Raw genomic sequence first — 19517 nt, 5'->3', positions numbered from 1 at the left:
TCTGCTCGCCGTGGCTGCGTCCCAGCCTTGCAGAAAACGTCTCACAAGTCACATTTCATTCTACAAAATCATTTTGTTCTCTGAACAGACGAAACACAGAGCAGTCAGCGGCAGAGCGGCGCTGCACAGCCTCCCGGCAGCCACGGAAACGCACAGTATACAACACACTTATGTCATGTCGGGCTTCTAAAGGGAATCAAGCAGCTCCTTGTGCTCCTTAATTGGAGCTGCATGGGTGGAGTGAGACTCTGGTGCCCAGAGAGAAACAGCAGGGTGGCCCGTGTCCAAGTCCTCATGGCGCACAGGAAACACCAACACATGGTGGCGCACTCAAAGGCCGCCCTTGTCCTCGGTCTGATTGCTGAAACGTCTTCCTTCCTGCTGCCCTGAAAGCATGCGGAATCTGGAAGTTGAACGCAGGTCGTTGTAGTCAGGGGGGGGGGGGGGGGGGGTTGGGCGCGCCTTCCATCTGGATGAGACGCGGTTTACGCTGTAGTTTCTGAAAACACCATCCCTGCTGTTTATGCGGCTTGTTTACGAAACAGTTGTTGTTGCTGCTGACCAGTCAAGAGCAAACTCTGCCTCGTCATCGCTTGTGGTGAAGCCGTTCCTCCTGCACATTGCCCCCCCCCCCCCCACGGCCCCCACAAGCTGGCTGATCTGGCAGCCTCGCAGGATGATAGTCCTCACAGTTACATTGTTCAGGTCTTCCTACAAGAGCTGCTCTGGATGGAAACGATCCAACACATCCTGCGTGGAAAGCTCATCCGGTTTATAACATAAAAAAAAGCAACAACATAATCTAAAGGCTATTATAGAGTGTTGTTAAGCCCTTCAACGAAATCATCTGCAAGTCACCTCGAGGGCTTTCATGAGGAAGTCTTCATCAGAAGGAGTGAAAGGAGCTAAACGAGTAAAAGAATGATTTTCAGCTGGACTTTGGTGTCGAACAGATCACACGTTGTATTAAAAAAAAACATTTCTTACAAGGAAGGCAACCAGATAGCATTCTGCTAACGACTGGTCAGGATCAATGAAGGCCCTTCCTTAAAGTCACCTGGAATCTGCATTGAAATCCAATGGATGCATAAAGAAGGATGTATAAATGTAGTCTGCTAACCATGTATCCAGTGTGTTTGCGGTACGTGTACATTCACGCTGCATGCCAGAGCAGTAGGTGGCGGTGTAATCTTCTTCGGTCAGCTCCACAGAATAAGATCTTAGCATAGCATCGAGATTTAAAACAAAATTCAGCCGAGTCTGCAACACGACCAAAACAGGAGCTCGTTGCTGCTCGGTCCAGAGAGTTCCGCTGTGATTGTTTGTTTTTACAATAGTTGCTTATTTATGATGGCGAGGTGATGAAATGATTCCGTTTTGCAGCAGCTTTTCAAAAGCACACACAGAGGCGAATAGGGGACAGAGGAACCTAATTTCCCAAATGGAGCGACTGCGATTTATCAGCGATGGCATCGTCAGGGCAGGCGGAGGAAAACGAGAGCAAGGTGAGGCAGCGTTTAGACTCCGGTCCACGCAGCGATCGGATTGGCCGTCAGCAGGAGAGACAAGCGATGCTATCCTGATTACTTCAGCAGAGGCAGGAAGGCGTGATGTGTAGTTACCGGTTTCAGAGCAGGTTGTGGGTGTGTGTCTGTGTGTGTGTGTGTGTGGGGGGGGGGGGGGTTCACGCTCAAAAGCATGAATCTGAATGCTCAAACACACGCCGCCTCGCAGCGTGTGCCGTTTCCCCCAAAGAAACCCATTTGTCAGCAGAGCAGAGCATCGCACAATAAAAGAGAAGCCCAAACAAATGAAACTGCTTATAATTAGAGGGGGGGGGGGGGGGGCAAACACACGCAGGCCCTCTAAGTGCAGGATGCAAACACACACACACACAAAGCGTGTCGAGAGCCACATGTTCTGAAACCACAGCTCTGAGAGCAGGACTTTTTTTAGAGTCCGCTTAATTGGAAAATTTACAGGGAAATTGTCCATTGGCTAAAAATTAAATGCTTTTACGGCAAGAAAAGCAACAACTCCAGATTTACGAGTTTGATCATTAAAGCGTTTCTCACAGCCGTCAAATATGAACAAAAGCGTATTAAAGCTCTGTGAGAGGATAATCAATGTCTCTGCTGCATCTATTTATACAGAGCAAAGCTGTAAGGAAGACCCGGTAACGTCCGTGAGGGGAAGAAGTAATGAACAGAGAGTCAGAGGAAAAGCAGGAACTGGGACGAAGTGATGGAGGGATGGAGGGATGGAGGGATAGAGGGACAGAGGGACGGAGGGACGGAGGGAAGCGGAGGGAGAGCGGCGCTGTGGAAGCCTGGCTCAAGGGTGTTTCCATGGTAGGTTTGCCCAGGAATCTGAATGCTGGTGCCAGACGTGGGGAAACCCTCATCCAAAACAAGGGAGCACCACCCATCAGCACGCATGGTCCTAAAGTCAGCCGGGTTTAGCGACCAGAAGGACCCAAAGCAGACACCGACCCACAGAAGAGCCCCTGTGGTCGCTGTTATTTCACTTGGGGTGAGTTTTTTGTCCCAAATTAAAAAGGATAAAAATATATATAATTAAGTGTGAAAGCGTGCAAATAAAATAAAAGACACTTCCCTCCGCTACAAAGTCACTTCTTATAGTTTTCAACAGAATGCAGCTTAAAGGATTATTCTATTTATTAGATGAATTTTAGAACAGGATTAATTTTCAGAGCTTTAGAAATGACATTTACTTTTATTCAGATTAATTCTGTGTTTTTAATGTGTTTTTTTGGCCTCCTTTACTGCAGATTACTAATGGCAGGAAGTCAAATCTAAAATTTTGAAATGTTTATTTAAAATGTCTTTGTTCTGATTTGAGGAACTATTTTACTTCAGCTGTCATATGATGATGTTTTTAATACCCGTTAAAGCTTTTAAGGATGATTATTAACTATAAAACCAAGGTTTACTGGCATCACCTGAAAAAAGTAGCTTGAAATATGACAAGTCAAACAATCTGATGTTTTGGATAAATATTAGTGCTTCATTTTGCCAGTAGATGTTTTAATCTGAGCTCACGTTGCATGCTGCCTGGCTAGTTCCTCCCACATGCAGTACCGTACATTCTATGAAATGTGCTCAAGCCACAAACTGCAACTCTGTACTTTTCATTTATCGGGAAATAGATGTGATCAGAATGGGACCTTTTAATCATAAATCCTTCAGGTTATCTGAAAAACAGCAAGGCGAGAACTCAGAATCAGAGGCTGCCAGACAAAAGCTTACAGCTTGATTTCAGTGAAATCAATAACTATACGATAATACAATAGTATAATAATACAATAAATAATATGTACTACACTGTCAGTACATATTCCATGTCTGGATGCTTTCCTTAAATTGGCATCGTCAGAATTTGGGCAAAGCTGCTTTCTAACTCAATCAACGTGCTTTTCATCGGAGAAATCTGGAATGAGGGAAAACAACAACAACAACAACAATAACGTTATCGGTTTTGGCTCCGCTAGATTCATCGCAATGTGAAGAATAAAAGAATGTCTCAGAGGAAACGACTAAATATCCACCTCTTCGTTGACTAAAACCAGACGAAGATGCTGAATCCTCCAATAAGAGTCGATGCTGACGCAATGAACGCGACTCTAAAGTCCCAACGGGACGCAGCGTGAGCTCAAATAAACAGACGGCTAGCCGGTCAAGCTAACGATCTGCCACGCATCGACTGAGACTCTGATCCCTCGTCCTCTCAGGAAGAGATCAGGTGAATCAAGGAGGGGGGGGAGACGTCTCAACCTCGAATCGCTTCTCGTCTAAACAATGACTCCATCGTGCACAGCCTGGGGGGGGGGGGGGGCAGCCTGTGATCCCGGGCGGCCTTGGATCCTTCCTTTCCACAGGTGGAACAATGAGAAGGCTTCCCTGTCCTCTGGCTGAGTCACATGCTGGTGGAATCGCACGTGTTTACGGGCTCAGCTTCGGCCCGGGATCTGCCTCACGTTGCTTTTCTGGGGCTAATCAAGGAAATTGCTGTTTGTAAACCTCCTCGCATGGACATCTGGGAGCAGTCCTCGCTCTCTCTCGGTCCAAAACCAGAGCAGCTTCCAGTACGAAGAAGAGAAATAAATACTGAGGCATGGCACACACACACACACACACACACACCGCAAACACGTACGCACACCGCACACGCTGAGTTTGTGATCCATTCCTCTGCTGAACAGGCAATGGAAACTTCTGCAAATGTAAATCTGCCGGGTTAAAAATACAGCGCATTAATGTGCACCACATGTGGCACTCTGGCAGGACGGAGGATATTTTGGCGGCGGCGGGGGAGGGGAGGGGGCTGCAGTCCTGGGGTTTCTCCAACAGAGGAGAGGGAGACACACACAAACACACACACATATACACACAGCTGTGCAGAAAGCTGGTTCTCCTTTTTTTCGTTTTACCTTGAGCCTTCTCCACAAACACCACCTTGGAGTCGTGCTGGAAGTTGTGTCCATCGAGGAGCATCCGCTCCCCTCCGGAGGCGGGGCACGTCTCCAGGCTCTGCTTATCCACCAGCGGCAGCTCCTGGGCCGATCTCTGGGCTGTGGGGGGGGGAGAGGAACCGGCTAATGCACACACACCTACTCCCCATGCAGACCGGAGCATCCAGGCTGGAGCCGAAGCGCCACCTAGAGCTGCTGACCTCGTCAGGGAGAGGCAATGCGTTGTGTTTGTTTACCGTATCCTAAAAATAACAGCTCCAAATGGTCGTTTTTTTTACTTCACTTTCACTTTTCGCTAAATATCACGAACTATTTGCAGACCTTTTCGCTCCGAGCTCGACGCTGACGCCTCGGCAGATCTCTCTCTCGTGAAAGATGTTGGTAATTATAGTCTGACTGACCGGGACACACAAAACCTGGAATATTTGGATCGCCGTCTTTCAGTAATTCGATGCTCTCGCTTTCTGATTTGGTCAAACTCTAATTCTCTGTCTCTGGAAGCCGTTCATAGTTTTCCACATCTGCGTGCTCGTCTTCCTCCTCCTGGCTGTCATTCTGCCTCAAACACACCGATGCAGATTTGGGTCAAAGACGATCGTTCAGGAAGTCACACAAAGCTCTATTTCAAGACGCCGGGATCACAGCTTGCCTTTCGTTCGGCTCAGGAGACTTCATCTCTCTGGCGGCACGAAGGGGCTGATTTGCCCGAGCTTATCCCCGAGCAGTGAAAGGTCAGCGCCAGGGCGGGATTTACCGACTGCAGCCTTTCACAGTCACACGAACCGGAATGATTAATGTCTTTAGCGGTCGATCCAAAGATGATCTTTGAAACACTTCATGTTTGTAATCTGGTGAAAACACCAACAAGTCTCACTTGGTTGAACATTTGTCTGCACCAGAGGCAAGTTTCTGTCCACTGACTGACTCAAGAAGCACCTTAAGAATGAAGGACTTTTATTGTCATTCCAACATTTGCATGAAAGGATCGAAATTAGTACTCTGATTTAGATTTAGATATTTATTATGCTCAGTTTTTATTATTAATAGCATGACTCGTGGTTTCTTTTAGTGTTGCTGTTGTTGGTTTTTTTTATGCCTTTTTAACTGGGACCAGAGAACTAATTTTGTAAATGTTGGAATGACAATAAAATTCCACGATTCCTTGAAGAAGGGATTATTCTTATCATGTCCACCTCCTTAATTCTGTGGATTAGCATACCTGCACTTTGCTAATTGGCACTAAAGTAAGTACATTTTGATGGGGATGCCTTAAATCTGCAACAAACGAACTCCAGAAATTCTGTCTACATGAAAAATAAAAAAAAGATTCAAATTCATCCTGAGGGAAGAAGCCTAAATACACACTTAAACGGAAATCAGTCCAAGAGCGTGATTCCAAAAATTTAAGACTAAAAAAAGAGCAGCAAATGACCCGCCCACTATATCACCCCTTATGGAGGCTCAGACCACCATGTGGGCGGGTCTGAGCATTTCAGCATTATGATGAAGACTGCTGGACTCTCAAGGAAATAAACAACTATGAGAAGTTGCACTCACAGCACTCGATTGGGTTGGACGCAGCCTGCAAGGACACCGTCCTCCCGTGGCCTGGTTGACGTGAACTCGGAAAACCATCCTCACGCGTGTGTTCTTGCGTCCGATGTCAGTCTCCCCCTTCCTGAGCTCGATGTCTGAATTGCGCAGCTTTAAGATGCCGGCGCAGTCAATTCTGTGTTTGTGGGAAAAGACGAGACAAAGCGGTTAGTCCTGCCAAAGTCTGTCGGACCAAAAACCAAATCACCAGGAACGCCGGTGACGTCTGCTCTCGCAGTTGAGCAGCGCTGTAGCCGGATCAAACGTGATTCTAAGGAGCAGATTATCATAACGCCCCCCCCCCCCCCCCAGCAGAGCTTTCACACCTCAGTTCACCAGCTCTAGGCTGGGAACATTTATTATGTAATAAAAAATAAATAAATAAAAGTTAATATAAATTCAAAAATATAAAACAAGATTTAAAAATTTTAAATACATGTGGAAATAAATAAGAAAATGAATATAGAAATATAATTAAATAAAAATCAATAAATAAAATCTCTCTGCTCTTATATTTATTTTTTTCATGCTGCAAAAAATGTTATTCAAATGAGGGGGGCTGGTCTTAAGTGTGTCTTGAGTTTTTACTCAACTGTTTTTATCTATTTATTTATATATTCCCACCCCCCCATTTACATTTATTTCTAATTGTGGCAGTTTTGGTCTTCCATGCAAAAAAAAAAAAAACATCCACAAATATTACAGCGCTGTATTGGCTGTAGGGTTTATTTTTTACAGTGTCAAAGTCTTGATTAGACACCGAATGAAAGCCTCCTCTTCATCACTCCCCTCTACCTCTACTCAACGCGGTTCTGGCCGCTCCCAACGGTTCCTGGCGTTTCCATTGCCGTGCTCCTTGATGCCGCATTCCTCTAAGCCTAGTTAATGTCAACGTCCACACACACATCTGAACACTCCCCAACATTCCTCTCGCCAGACACCCGGGTCTGCTTCGCTGGCGAAGGAATCAGGTGTTGATGCTGTGAACTCCAGCTGCTCAGCTCTCCGCTCACACAGACGAGTGAAAAACCACATCCTGAGACGTCTGTCCAGCGGCCGAGAAGACGCTTTATAGAGGACACAATCCCAACCAGAGAGGGGGGGGGGGGCATCTCATTAATGCTAAAGCAGCCGCTTAACAGAAGTCCTGGTAAATAAACGTAAATAACTGTAATAAGGCCTCTATGCTCCTCCGTGCAGTAACTCTCCCACAGACCACCGGAGCTGATGCTGTTGTATAACGGGAGCTCATGTGCTCCATCCATTCAAACACAGAGAAAGTGCTGATGTAAGCAGCTTGCAGCTCAGGCAGAGCCCCCCCCCACACCAGGACCCTGTTAGCAGCCCACAGCTTCCTCAGAAATCTGATCTCTGATGCTTAAAAAAAATGCCGTGTAATAAACTCCTTTAAATTCTTAAAGGAGTTTAAACGTACTCAATACTAAAAGCAGAAGCAACCAGAGGAGGCCGGCTTTAAGATGAGCCGCACTCTTGGTGTGTGTGTGTGTGTGTGTGGGGGGGGGGGGGGGGGGGGCAGGTCCAGATGTGGACCTTCTCTTCCGCTCGGGATCACCAATGTTCTGGAGATTAGCATTCACGATTGAAGAACTGGAGGCTCCATTTAGATCCCCAAAATCTACAGGGTGCACCCTGCCTCTCGCCCTTAGACTGCTGGGATCGGCTCCAATGCCTGCGACCCGGTTTTGGATAAAGCGGTCGGGAATAGGCGCTAAAAAACAAACTTGTCTCAGAAAATGGACGGTTTGACTCTGACTTGCTCAGATTTGCCAGATTTTGAGGCTGATCCAAGTCCCCCCAAAAAATCCATTCATAACAATGCAGGAATGAATCGTAAAGGACATATGAGAGAAGTCCTGACTTGTTCGGGGCTCAACTTGGATTTTACCCAGGAGGTTTAGGATCAGTTTAGATCCAGCCCACGTTTTGACCCACACACAGTCCAGCCCCCCCGATACTCACATGGCCCGCATGTTGTTCTCTGGCAGCAGTGGGATCTCCAGGACCTTCGTGCTGGTGTGCAGGGCCTCGTGGCTCGGCGTGGACACGGTCTTCCCGGTGATACGGTGGACCTGGTAGAAGGCGTGGGGTCTCAGCAGCCTGTCGTCAGCTGTGCCAATGAACAACTGCAGGGTCAGCGGCTCGCTCTCCAGGTAGCCGTGGAGCTGAGAGGGACCCAAAGGAATAAAAGATGCGTTCAAGATCCCCGTTTATGCTGCTAAAAATAGGGACGTATGAATGTTTTTAACAGTAACAGTCCGGGTTCTAATCTGGGTTCATTTACTGCCAATCAGGACATGTCTAGCCTGCTAAGATGTGGATCCCGCAGTAGCTGAAGCTCCAGAGCAGTCGAGGACACAGTCAAGGTCATGTCAAGGCCAAGCCGCAGACGGCCAGGGCTAAGACAAAACTCACAGCCGTGATCCCGCTGCTTATTTTTTATTATCAGTAAAATGAGCCGGAAAGGCACAGCGGTGCGTCTCGGCGCAGCCCAGACTTCTAAAGTGCTCCCAGACCTCGGGAGGTGTTGCTGAACGAGCGGCGCCGTGACAGCGTGACCTCAGCGGCGCCGTTACAGCGTGACCTCAGCGGCCCCATTACAGCGTGACCTCAGCGGCCCCCGTGACAGCGTGACCTCAGCGGTCCGCACTGTAGGCACGAAGCCCACCCGGCAGGGTGAAACCCCAAAAAGCAGCGGCTGCTTCTGACACTGTGGGAGTTCTGAGTAGAAACTGACTAGCGGTTAGCGTAGCCGTCACCTTCCTGCTTCCTGTCAAAGTGTAATGCAGACGGCGCTGAACTCCCACTGAGATACGAAGTGAAGAGCACGGTTTTCACTCGCACATATGACATGAAGGAGACTCAAAGCAAGGAGCCCCCCCCGTCCCGTCCCCCCCATGAGGAGAGGGAGCAGCTCGGGCAGGCGGCTTGCAGGAGGCTCCCTGCCTGTGTATTTGTGAAGGGAAGTGGGCTGCTGCCTAGCAATGCTGTTTATTTAGGCAGCAGGAAGGAGGTCTCCCGCTCACAAAGTCACCTTCAAACTGTGATCGGCTGCTCTGAGCTTTTACCAGCATCAAGTCCTGGCAACAAATAAAGTCAAAGGCCGCAGCGTATTGAGAAGCCGTCCTGAAGTGAAGGAACGTCTCTGCTTCACTCGGGGATGTGACTCATCGGTTCTCTGATTTGCTGCCGCGCTAAAATCCCAGTGATACCAGCTCATGCGAACCTCCTGAGGCCCCGCCCCAGCAGTTTGACACCGGCAGTGCAAGCACCCCTCCCTACATACTACCACCCACAGCAGGAATGCAGAGGCTCCGGCTGCTCGAGGAGGAGAGAAGAGTCCAATCCTACCGTAACGCCCCCCCCCCCGCCAGCCCCCTCCATGCTCTGAAAGGACCATCAGACACAAGCACTTAAACCAACTCCTGTGCTTTCAGTAGGTTTTTTTTTGTTTCGCATGATATTTTTGGCAAAATGCATGATCATTTTCAGAAATACTAAGTTCCAGAAGAGGGACGGGACTCTCAGGAAAGTTGATTTAAGACGGGGGTCGGGGGGGGGCAATCTGACAGACTTGAATGACGGTCTTCAGAACAGCTTGAGTTCCTGGGCTTTGCATGCACTGGGGTCGACACACACACAGCTCTTACGCCGGTGGGTGCGGTTGAGCAGCCGTGGCATTAAAAAGCAGAAAGTAGCCATCTTAGCTGAGAAGATGCTGAACGTGCAGAAAAGCATCCGCCAGAATAAACTCAACAAAGTCCGGGCCGGGTTCGAGGCAGAGCAGTGACGGGGGGGGGGGGGGGGAGCCCCAGAGGCGGCGGGGCCTGCACCGCTGAGGGTAACGTGCAATCAGGAAGTCACAGAGATGCCCCCCCCCCCCGACAGCTCCATCACAGCCTGCCAGAAACGTGTGTGGTTTAGCCTCTGCCGATGATGTCATCCGTACACACGGGAACTTTCCCAAACAAAGGGAAGTCTGTGTGGTTGGGGTGGTAGCTGCCGGAAAAGGTTTGGGGGGCGGGGCAGTGGGGGGGGGGGGCAGTTTAGAGAGAACACAGTCTCTTTTGCAGCTGGGGTGAACTCGGAACCCTTCTTAAATCATCAGCACCTTCACATGGACAAATATACACGGCTGGACCAATGGTACAATGACTGTTTGTCTCTGCATGTTACTCTACTGCTGAATATGAATACAGCATGTTTAATCTGTCCTGTGTATTTAAACGTAACCGTGTACTCAAGCAGACAGACTCAAGCGAGGCACAAGGACACTAAACTATTAATATACCGTATTTTTTGGATTATACGTCGCTCCGGATTGTAGGTCGCACCAGCCAAAAAATGCATAATTAAGAAGAAAAAACCATATATAGGTCGCACTGGAGGATAAGTCGCATTTTTGGGGAAAATTTATTTGATAAAATCCAACACCAAACAACATATAGCACAAAGAACATGCTAACAAGTTTACCAAAATATCAGGTTTTACTCCGAATCACGAAATCCAAGGAAATCTTCATCCTCGGTGTCACTTTTGAACAACTCCCCCAACTCGGCAGGTAGACAAGACGCCGCTTCCTCTTCTACGTCGCTTACATCAGACTCGTCGTCAGTTGCAGTTCCAATTATTCCAGCCTTTCTGAATCCCGACAGGATGGTTTCGGTTGTCACTGAAGCCCATGCTTTGTCGATCCATTCAATGACTTCCAGGAAAGTTGCATGGTGCATTCTCCCGGTTGCCGTGAAGCTGTGCTCTCCATCCGTCATCCACTGCTCCCACAGGTTACGCAAAACTGACTTAAAGCTCCTGTTCACGGAGATATCAAGTGGCTGGAGTATTTTGGTTAAGCCTCCAGGGATGATGGCAGGTATGGAGTTGAAAACTTTTAATTTATTTTTTAACTGTGGTGTGATGTGCGCTCTCATGCTATCCATCACAAGCAGAGCTTTGCGTGCTCTAAAGAAGCCATCCGGTCGCTTATTGTAGCACTTTGTAAGCCACAAGTTCATCATTTCTTGATCAATCCACCCTTTCTCGTTCACGGCAACTTCAACTGAGGAGGATTGGATTTTTGCCATGGTTTTTCGTTTGAAAATGACCATCGGTGGCAGTTTTGATCCGTCTCCACAACATGCCAGCACCACTGTGAAGTGTGATCTCTCATGACCAGTTGTAACGATATTCACACTTTTTTGCCCTTTCTCTGCAACACTTCGGCCCATGGGGATGTCAAAAGTGAGGGGGACCTCGTCCATGTTAATAATATGATCCGGTGTCACGTTGTGATCACTTACATGCTTTTCAATGAACGCGCGGAAACTGTCAACCTTGGCTTGGAAGTCCGCTGGCAGTTTTTGGGACAGTGTCGTCCTTGCTCTGATAGAGAGGCGTTTGCGCTGCATGAAGCGGTAACACCAAGAAGGTCCTCCCGCAAAGCCGTTTATATTCACCTCCCTGGCAACCACTTGGGTGCGGAGACGCAACTGCACCGTTGACAAACCTCTCCCAGCAGCACGTTGTTCAAGCACCCATGCGTGAACTCGTTCCTCCAACTGCGGCCACCTAGCTTGTCGCCCGCGATTAGCTTTCTTTGTTTTCTTCATTTCAGTAAGCGTAACCTCCGCTTTTCGCCAGTCCCTTACAAGTTTTTCGCTCACTCCAAACTTTCTTTCTGCTGCTCGATTGCCGTTTTCGGCTCCATATTTCACTATCTGAAGCTTGTAAGCCGCGGAATATGACTTTCTTTTCGGCGCCATTTTCATTCAGCCCTTCTAATTGGTGTTTATAGATAACAGGTGTGACAGATAACTCTGAACCTCCAGAAACCGCGACAGATTCTGACGGGTCACAGAGTTCCCTGTAACACCTGTTATAGAAATGTGTAGGCTACTGTCTCTGCGCTCACAGATTTTGTAAAAAAAAAGCATATATAAGTCGCTCCGATTTATAAGTCGCACCCCCGACCAAACTATGAAAAAAACCGCGACTTATAATCCGGAAAATACGGTATATGTCTTATTTCATGCTTTTTCATCTGTGTCTTCATTAAACAATATGAATACTATCAAAATACAATATTATTATGCTATAATCTGAATTAATTAACTATTTTTTAATTGCTTTAATTGTTTTGTTTTTTTAATCCCCCCAAATATCACAAATACTTCAAAGCACCTTCCCTGCTCATGGGGGAGAAAATGAGCATTGATTAGTTTCCGAGTTTTGCCCCCCCGAGGCCAAACTTGCTCAGGATGTAACCTGTAACCATAGAAATAAATACAAAAAGATAACACTTCCTCTGAAAGGCCTCTCTTTGGTATCTGAGATCTGCTCTGGAAAAACAAAAACAAAAAACCTCCCTCCCAGAATGAGCCTCAACCCTACTTGTAACTATGGAAACAATGAAAGTCCCTAAATGGTGCCGGACACTCATTATTATATGCTGTGGTTGAGGGTGTACAAAGTTAGATGAAAAGAACATTGTATTATATTACAACATAATAATAATATCATGTCTTTAGTCTTTAGCCGGTTGGACCTTTCCTAAATCTCTCTATCTTTGTTGGTGGGAGGAGCTAATAGAAAATCAACATCTGTGTGCAGTTCCAGCGTAGGCCCAGCTGCTCAGAGACGGAGGTTGGTGGTGGTGGTGTGTGTGTGTGTGTGTGTGGGGGGGGGGGCTCAGTCGGGGACCAGACGGGTTCTTAACCCAAACATATCTGCAGTGGCCCAAGTTCTTTCCCTCTTTGGACGCGACCACCAGAGCGACTGCGGTTAAAGCTCATGACTAAGCCGTCGCTGGCTAACTGCGCTGCCACGGAAAAGTCTGAGTCACCTTTGTCTGGACAGGAAGTGGGCTGAGTGGACCGGCCCGTCTACGAGCACAGCGTTGGGATTCCATTCTGAGCTGCGACATCTTTGACTCACAGAACGGGCGCGCCGCAACGCAGAGGCGTTGAGGCGAGAAGCGGCGGGGTAAGGAGCGACGGTGAGAGGGAGTCTAGTGGCTGGTGGAATCATCACAGGAAGCCACACAGGCGAGCTCAGTGGGGAGGGGGGGGGGGGGGGGGGGGGTCTACAGGGCCGCGAGATGGGAGGGCCAAAACGATTGCATGAATGTCTCCTTTATTAGAATAAAATAAATAAAACGTAAGAAGCAAGAGTTTAGCAGACCTGGACGACTGGGTGTCCTCCTGCCAGGGCCTTCACCGCGCCCCTGCTGCCCTCCGTCTCATAGTGGGCTCGATGGTGGGACTTGGGTTGGACGTCTATCTGCAGGCTGTACGGCCCGGAACTGGAGGGCAGCTGCCAGTCCAGCGCCGGCAGGGACGGGCTGTCGGCGGGGACATATGTAGGACATGTTACCTCGACAAGCTGGAAGGACGGCTTATTTTAGAGGCACCTGTCCAGGTGGAACGTCCCAGCTCACCTGACATAGTGCTTTGGTTTGGACCAGGAGTATGGATGTTGTGGGACGTCCAGAAACCCGCCACAGTAGCCCTCTTTTTTCAGCGGCAGGCGGTTCGACGGTTGCTCATCCATGCAGAACTCCCCTGGACTCAGCTCCTCCCCTCCAGGCTCCACCTTCATGCCAACCGCAGGGCCGAGCTCCTGGCTGGTCTTCCGGGCCTTCAAGGGCACTCCCTCTCCGATGTCAGCCACGCCGTCTGTGGTCAGCGCGTTGATGGCTGCCAGGATGGCTGAGTTGGTGTACTGGTTGGTGTTGGGCAGCCAGGTCTCGTCGGTAACGCTGAGGCGGGGGGACGTCTGCGGGGACGGTCCAGGGGAGTGGTTGGGCGAGTACGGGAAGGACTTGTGCGCCGCCGCGCTGCCGTTGAGGCTGTACTTCCGCTTTGCACCGCAAGGGGAGTTGGGCCGGGAGCCACGCTGGCCAGCCCAGCCGTCTTCTGTCCGGCTAGCGCGCGGGGAGGCGGAAGGGGAGTGGCGAGGGGGAGCCCCCAGAGGTGCAGCCATCACCTGGAAGTGTGAGGGTGGACCCCTTTGGGGACACAGAGGGCGACTGCCAGGGGGAGTTCTGTGGCGAGTTGTCGCAGTTGTAGGAGAAGCTCGACTCGTAGGAGGAGGCGTCAGAGTGGCAGCTGCGAGACGACAGGCTGCTGGTTGGACTCAGGCAGCTGGGGTCACGGTAGCCGTCGGCACTGGGGAGGGTCAGCGTCACGACGGCGTTGAGCCGCTGGGCCACGGGAAGGCTGCTCTCCTCCTCCTCATCCTCAGGAAACTGGCCGTAGGCTGTGATCTCAATGCGGGGGCTCTCCAGGGTCGGGGCGCCGCCCGGCCGGACGCTTGAGGGTGAGAAGTAGGCGGCCGCTGTCATGTCATCCTGAGCGTCGTAGGCGTAAGCTTCAGTACCAGAGACGGATATAGCGGGGCTGGACTGGGGCCGCGGTACTGGGAGGAAGACGGGGGTGACCCAGTGGAAGGGAGAGGCTGGCGTTCGGCGTGTAGCCGTACGCGCCTGGAACGCAAAAACAGAGAGAGAGCGTTTGTTAGCAGGACGATCAAACACACACATGCAGAAACTCAACAAGTTAATGCCCCATAAAGATGGGGAACCCCCGAACACGCTGAGGTCACCGATGCGAGCGTCTCCGAATCAGTTCTCTGCTCAGTTTAAGGTGAGACGCCGGAGCCGACTCTAAAAATAGCTCGCCGGGCTTCCTGTTGCCAGATTTAAACCTCTTAATGCACGCGCCGCCGCCCATAAACTGCAACGTCACCAAAAACACACACTGATGCGTTTGTTGGCCGGCCCCATATTAGAGCAGCCACTGAAAACAAACGGGGGGGGGCGAGGTTTATCTGCACTGCGCCCATGCCTGGTGAAGCCCATGGGTCCATGCGACGCTCCCGCTGGGGAGCATGAAGCTGCACATGTTGTGGCAAAGGCTGAGGTCCCAATCTGAGCCAGCGGAGGGGGGGGGTGTGTGTGTGGGGGGGGGGGGGGGCATGGGAATGGGAGCTGTGGTGCATGAGGCTGGCTGAATGCAACCACAGTGGAGTGCATTGATTTGGATGGGGCGGCTTCCAGAGACAGACAGTTGCACTCAGAAAGTCACCACAGCTCCTGTCTGCAGTAAATTAAAGAGCGTTAGCCCCCCCCCCCCCCCCCCCCGTTATAAAGACCATGACATCAGCGCTACGCCCATACGACTGCTTGCAATAAAAGAAAACGGCGTTTGCATTTATAGCTGCTTGTGGTGCGTGACACACCACCAGTGAAATGTTCTATAATTAGTCTGCTGTGGATTAGCGGATATGCTAACAGGTAGCCCGGGGGCTCACAGCGTCCAATTGCACTGTTGAGTGCCGGGCATCAAAATTACCCACAATGCCATGCCCGTCATTCGCGCAGGCTCAATTTTGACTACTTCTGGAAGTCTTTGTACAACTTGTAAAGTGCAGAGGCACACCCAGCCAGCCTGACCCCTCAATGATTCAGTGATCTGGTATATGGCAGGGCCCCCAACCAGCGGCCGCTGCCCGGTACCGGTCCGTGAGGCATTGGTTACCGGGCCGCACAGAAACAGGAACTCATTTTATAACATTTCCGTTGTATCGATTATTAGCGTCTAAAAGGTGTTTTATTTTGAAAAACAACCGGATTTTCTCCAACATAACATTCGCCTGTGAATTTTCATGCTTTACGTGATACGTTACTAAAAACAGACGTAAACTAGCGAAAATTAAATGAAAGAACAAATGTCTTTGGAGAGCTTCTTTGCTAATGGGACAATCCAACTGAGGAGGAAGAAGAGGAGGAGGAAGAAGAGGAGGGGGAAGAAGAGGAGCCGGCAACGTCCAAGAGAATAAAAGTATTTTAAGAGACACCCAGGAGTCAGACTTAAACACGGTTTATCTGCAGCTGATTAGCTTCGTTAAGGAGCAACGAAGGGTTCAAAAAGGGTTCGATACACAGAGACCAAGAACCCTGGATTAAAAAACAAGAACCCTGGAATAAAAAACAAGAACCCTGGATTAAAAAACAAGAACCCTGGAATAAAAAACAAGAACCCTGGATTAAAAAACAAGAACCCTGGAATAAAAAACAAGAACCCTGGACTAAAAACAAGAACCCTGGATTAAAAAACAAGAACCCTGGAATAAAAAACAAGAACCCTGGATTAAAAAACAAGAACCCTGGAATAAAAAACAAGAACCCTGGACTAAAAAACAAGAACCCTGGATTAAAAAACAAGAACCCTGGAATAAAAAACAAGAACCCTGGATTAAAAAACAAGAACCCTGGATTAAAAAACAAGAACTCTGGATTAAAAAACAAGAACCCTGGATTAAAAAACAAGAATCCTGGATTAAAAAACAAGAACTCTGGATTAAAAAACAAGAATCCTGGATTAAAAAACAAGAATCCTGGATTAAAAAACAAGAACTCTGATTAAAAAACAAGAATCCTGGATTAAAAAACAAGAACCCTGGAATAAAAAACAAGAACCCTGGATTAAAAAACAAGAACCCTGGATTAAAAAAACAAGAATCCTGGATTAAAAAACAAGAATCCTGGATTAAAAAACAAGAACCCTGGAATAAAAAACAAGAACCATGGATTAAAAAACAAGAATGTGGAATTTATGAAACAAAAAAACGTGATCATGAAGGACAGCAATTATTGAGACCACAACCAATGGTGAGTAGATATTGGTGTAATACTTGTGTAATAGTTATTGCAAGTGCATAATATAAAGTTCATTGATAAGATTATATTCCTCTTTTTTAATGTAATTACCACCCCCCCCTGGTCCGCAAAAAAATTGCCCGGCATGAAACCGGTTGGAGACCGCTGACTATATGGCATAGAGGTGGTGGGTGAGGTGGGGGTGGGTCCTCCTGGGCCTCCCAGACTCTAGGATCGCCCCTGCAGCCACTCTGATGAATAGAGACATTGATCTGGAGGAAAGTGCAGCGAAGCGTTTCCTGCTTCACCAGCGAGTGTAAACGTGAATAAATAATAAACATTCATACAGACCCTCTGCAGCGGAGTCCATGATCCCGCCTGAGCTCAAACTGTGCGCGCAGGAGCCGATGGGAGTAACTCCGTCTCCATAGAGCGGAGTTTATGCCCCCCCAGCTGGTGATCAGGATCCTCTCGCCGTTTTGATCACAAATATCAAAATGACAATAAAAATAAATAATCCGCCACTTCTAAAGAGTTCAAAGTCGCATCCAAAACGAGAAGCGCGCATCAAAACGCGCGGAAGCGCGCCGCGACCGGGTCGCTTGGAGAAGCTCTTTTCGTCGCCGTGTGGGGATCTTTGGGGGGGTGTGGGGGGATCCTGGGTCTGCTGGGTCTGCTGGGTCTCCGTGACGCACTGATCCTGCGCGCACAGGATCGCTGCGCTTTTAAACTCGGGAATCACCTCGGCGGCGGCGCGCCGCCCCTCGACGCTCTGACGCGTCCACGCAGCCGGCCGCGCGCCAGATGAGACCAAAGGAGATCCTCGCCGGGGTTTCCAGCGGTGGAGGAGGCCAATCAGGAAAGTTGGCAGTGACGCGTGGACGCGCCCACGCAAGCCTTCACTAATCCAGCCGACATCCATCTGAAACAAACGAGTTCCAGTGACACAGTCAGGAGACAGATGTTAGAGAAAGCCCCCCCCCCCCCCCCCCCAACCCGACCCTTGAGTTCATCTGCTTCTCTGTGCAGATGTTTCCATTGGCATCATCTACAGAGGAGTCATCGATGCTGCTGCTGCGGGACACCCCCCCAAAGGAGAAAGATTTAAGAGTAGACTCATCCTCCCGCGCCTGCTGGGGGGGTCCACGCTGGGGGGGGTCCACGCTGGGGGAGCCGGCCATCATCCGCTCGCAGCAGTTAAAGGCTGCTGGGGGGGGGGGGGGGGGGTCCAGATCGCAGCTTCGGGCACCAAACACAAGGACAGGTGAGCTGAGGCCCACAAATACACAAAGCTGTCTTCTTGAAGTTATTGCTACTGGTAGTACTAGTACTAGTACTAGAGTATCTTACCTGTATCAGGTAAATGGATGTCATTTGTGTTCTATCCAGCGTGGTCGTTTTGTAACTGTGCAGTATATCTGTCCTCCTGGTTCTGTTGTAATCCGTGTTTTATTTATGGTTTATGTCTTTGTCTCGTTTTTACCCTCGCCGAAGGGGAGGCGAGGGTATTGCAATTGGGTCCGTTTGTCTGTCTGTTTGTTTGTATGTTTGTCTGTTTGCTTGTCTGTCCGAGTGCATAACTCAAAAACTAGTAACCCAATCGACTTGAAATTTTTACACAAGCAAGGTTCTGTCCGTGGCTCGGTCCTCCCCGAGAATGATCCGGATCTGGATCCAGATTCTAGAATTATTTTTACATCTGGAATTGTGCCTGTGCTGTAAACTGCCACTTTAAGAGGGAGGGACACGAATGGCATGATGGGAAAAAGAGTCCAGATGGAGTCTTGTAGTACGTTCCGGAGCAGCAAGCTAGAGCAGGTTTGGCCCCTCTGATCCGGAAGCCCTGTTTACTGTCTCACAAGATCCAATAGTCTTTTGGAGGCGATGGTCTGCAATCTCTGATTGTCTTTCTAGTTATTTATGTATTTTATTTTTATTGAACTGGCTGAAGGGACCTCCGATGGAAATCAGCCTTTCTTTTTGGTAAGTTTACTTTCTGTGAGAAAAGATTCTGTACATTGTTCTGTTTTTAAAAAAATAAATAAAGAATTGGAATTTGAAATTGGAATTAAAAGGCAGAAATCTTTGCTTTCCCAACGTCCACCGGACACCTGCGGGACACAAATCACGTGATTTCCACGCACTTGCATGGACGCGCTAAAGTGGACTCTCACGCCCCGTCATTGGACACGCTGACCTGGGCGCCTTCAGCGGGCCTTTCGTGGGCGTGGCTGCGGTTGGCCTCTCCTTATTTGGCCTCTCTCTTGTTGCTATGTTTGGAAGGGCCTTTTTCTTTCTGCAGCAGAGCCGCGGTTTCCGCGGCGACAACAGTCGCCCGGCCCTCAGGGCTGGTCCATCCCTGCAGGGCTTTACAGCATCTCATCAGCCGACCCGTGTGAGGCCAGATGTGTCTTCATTTAGACAGATGTGACGTCTTGGGTGACACATTTGCATTCGGACATTTTGCAGGGATATCCCATGATACACTTCGTCATCGTTGAAATAGACTTCCTTTGATGCGTTTTAGGATTCATTATAAACACTCCTTGCTCAATGATGTTTTCCTACAAGCCCCGCGTCGACATACTGTAAGCGTCATTCGTTCAGATCTGTCCTCAGATCAGATTGGCCGATTGGCTGTGATGAGTCACATTCATTGATCTGATCTCGACCTTTCGTAAATGCGTATCTCCTCTGAAGACGCGCGCCGTCGCGGCTTTGCTCGCTGCAAATTATTCTGTATTTAGAAGATTTAAAAG

At 49.1% G+C, this 19517-nt stretch overlaps 1 protein-coding gene across 1 annotated transcript in view; it reads right to left on the bottom strand.

Annotated features, from left to right (window-relative positions):
• Window positions 1-17939, bottom strand: part of nfatc1 (nuclear factor of activated T cells 1) — a 29766-nt gene extending 11827 nt beyond the window's left edge. Inside the window, 10 exon segments of the mRNA XM_068747625.1 lie at window positions 4451-4591; window positions 6050-6100; window positions 6103-6221; window positions 8066-8268; window positions 13281-13440; window positions 13537-14096; window positions 14098-14512; window positions 14514-14583; window positions 17353-17458; window positions 17760-17939. Coding sequence (XP_068603726.1) covers window positions 4451-4591; window positions 6050-6100; window positions 6103-6221; window positions 8066-8268; window positions 13281-13440; window positions 13537-14096; window positions 14098-14512; window positions 14514-14583; window positions 17353-17458; window positions 17760-17939 — 2005 coding nt within the window.
• Between the last annotated feature and the right edge of the window lie 1578 nt (window positions 17940-19517).

This window comes from Brachionichthys hirsutus, chromosome 13, assembly GCF_040956055.1.
Source record: "Brachionichthys hirsutus isolate HB-005 chromosome 13, CSIRO-AGI_Bhir_v1, whole genome shotgun sequence".
Lineage (NCBI taxonomy): Eukaryota > Metazoa > Chordata > Actinopteri > Lophiiformes > Brachionichthyidae > Brachionichthys > Brachionichthys hirsutus.
This window is presented reverse-complemented; position numbering and strand designations above follow the sequence as displayed.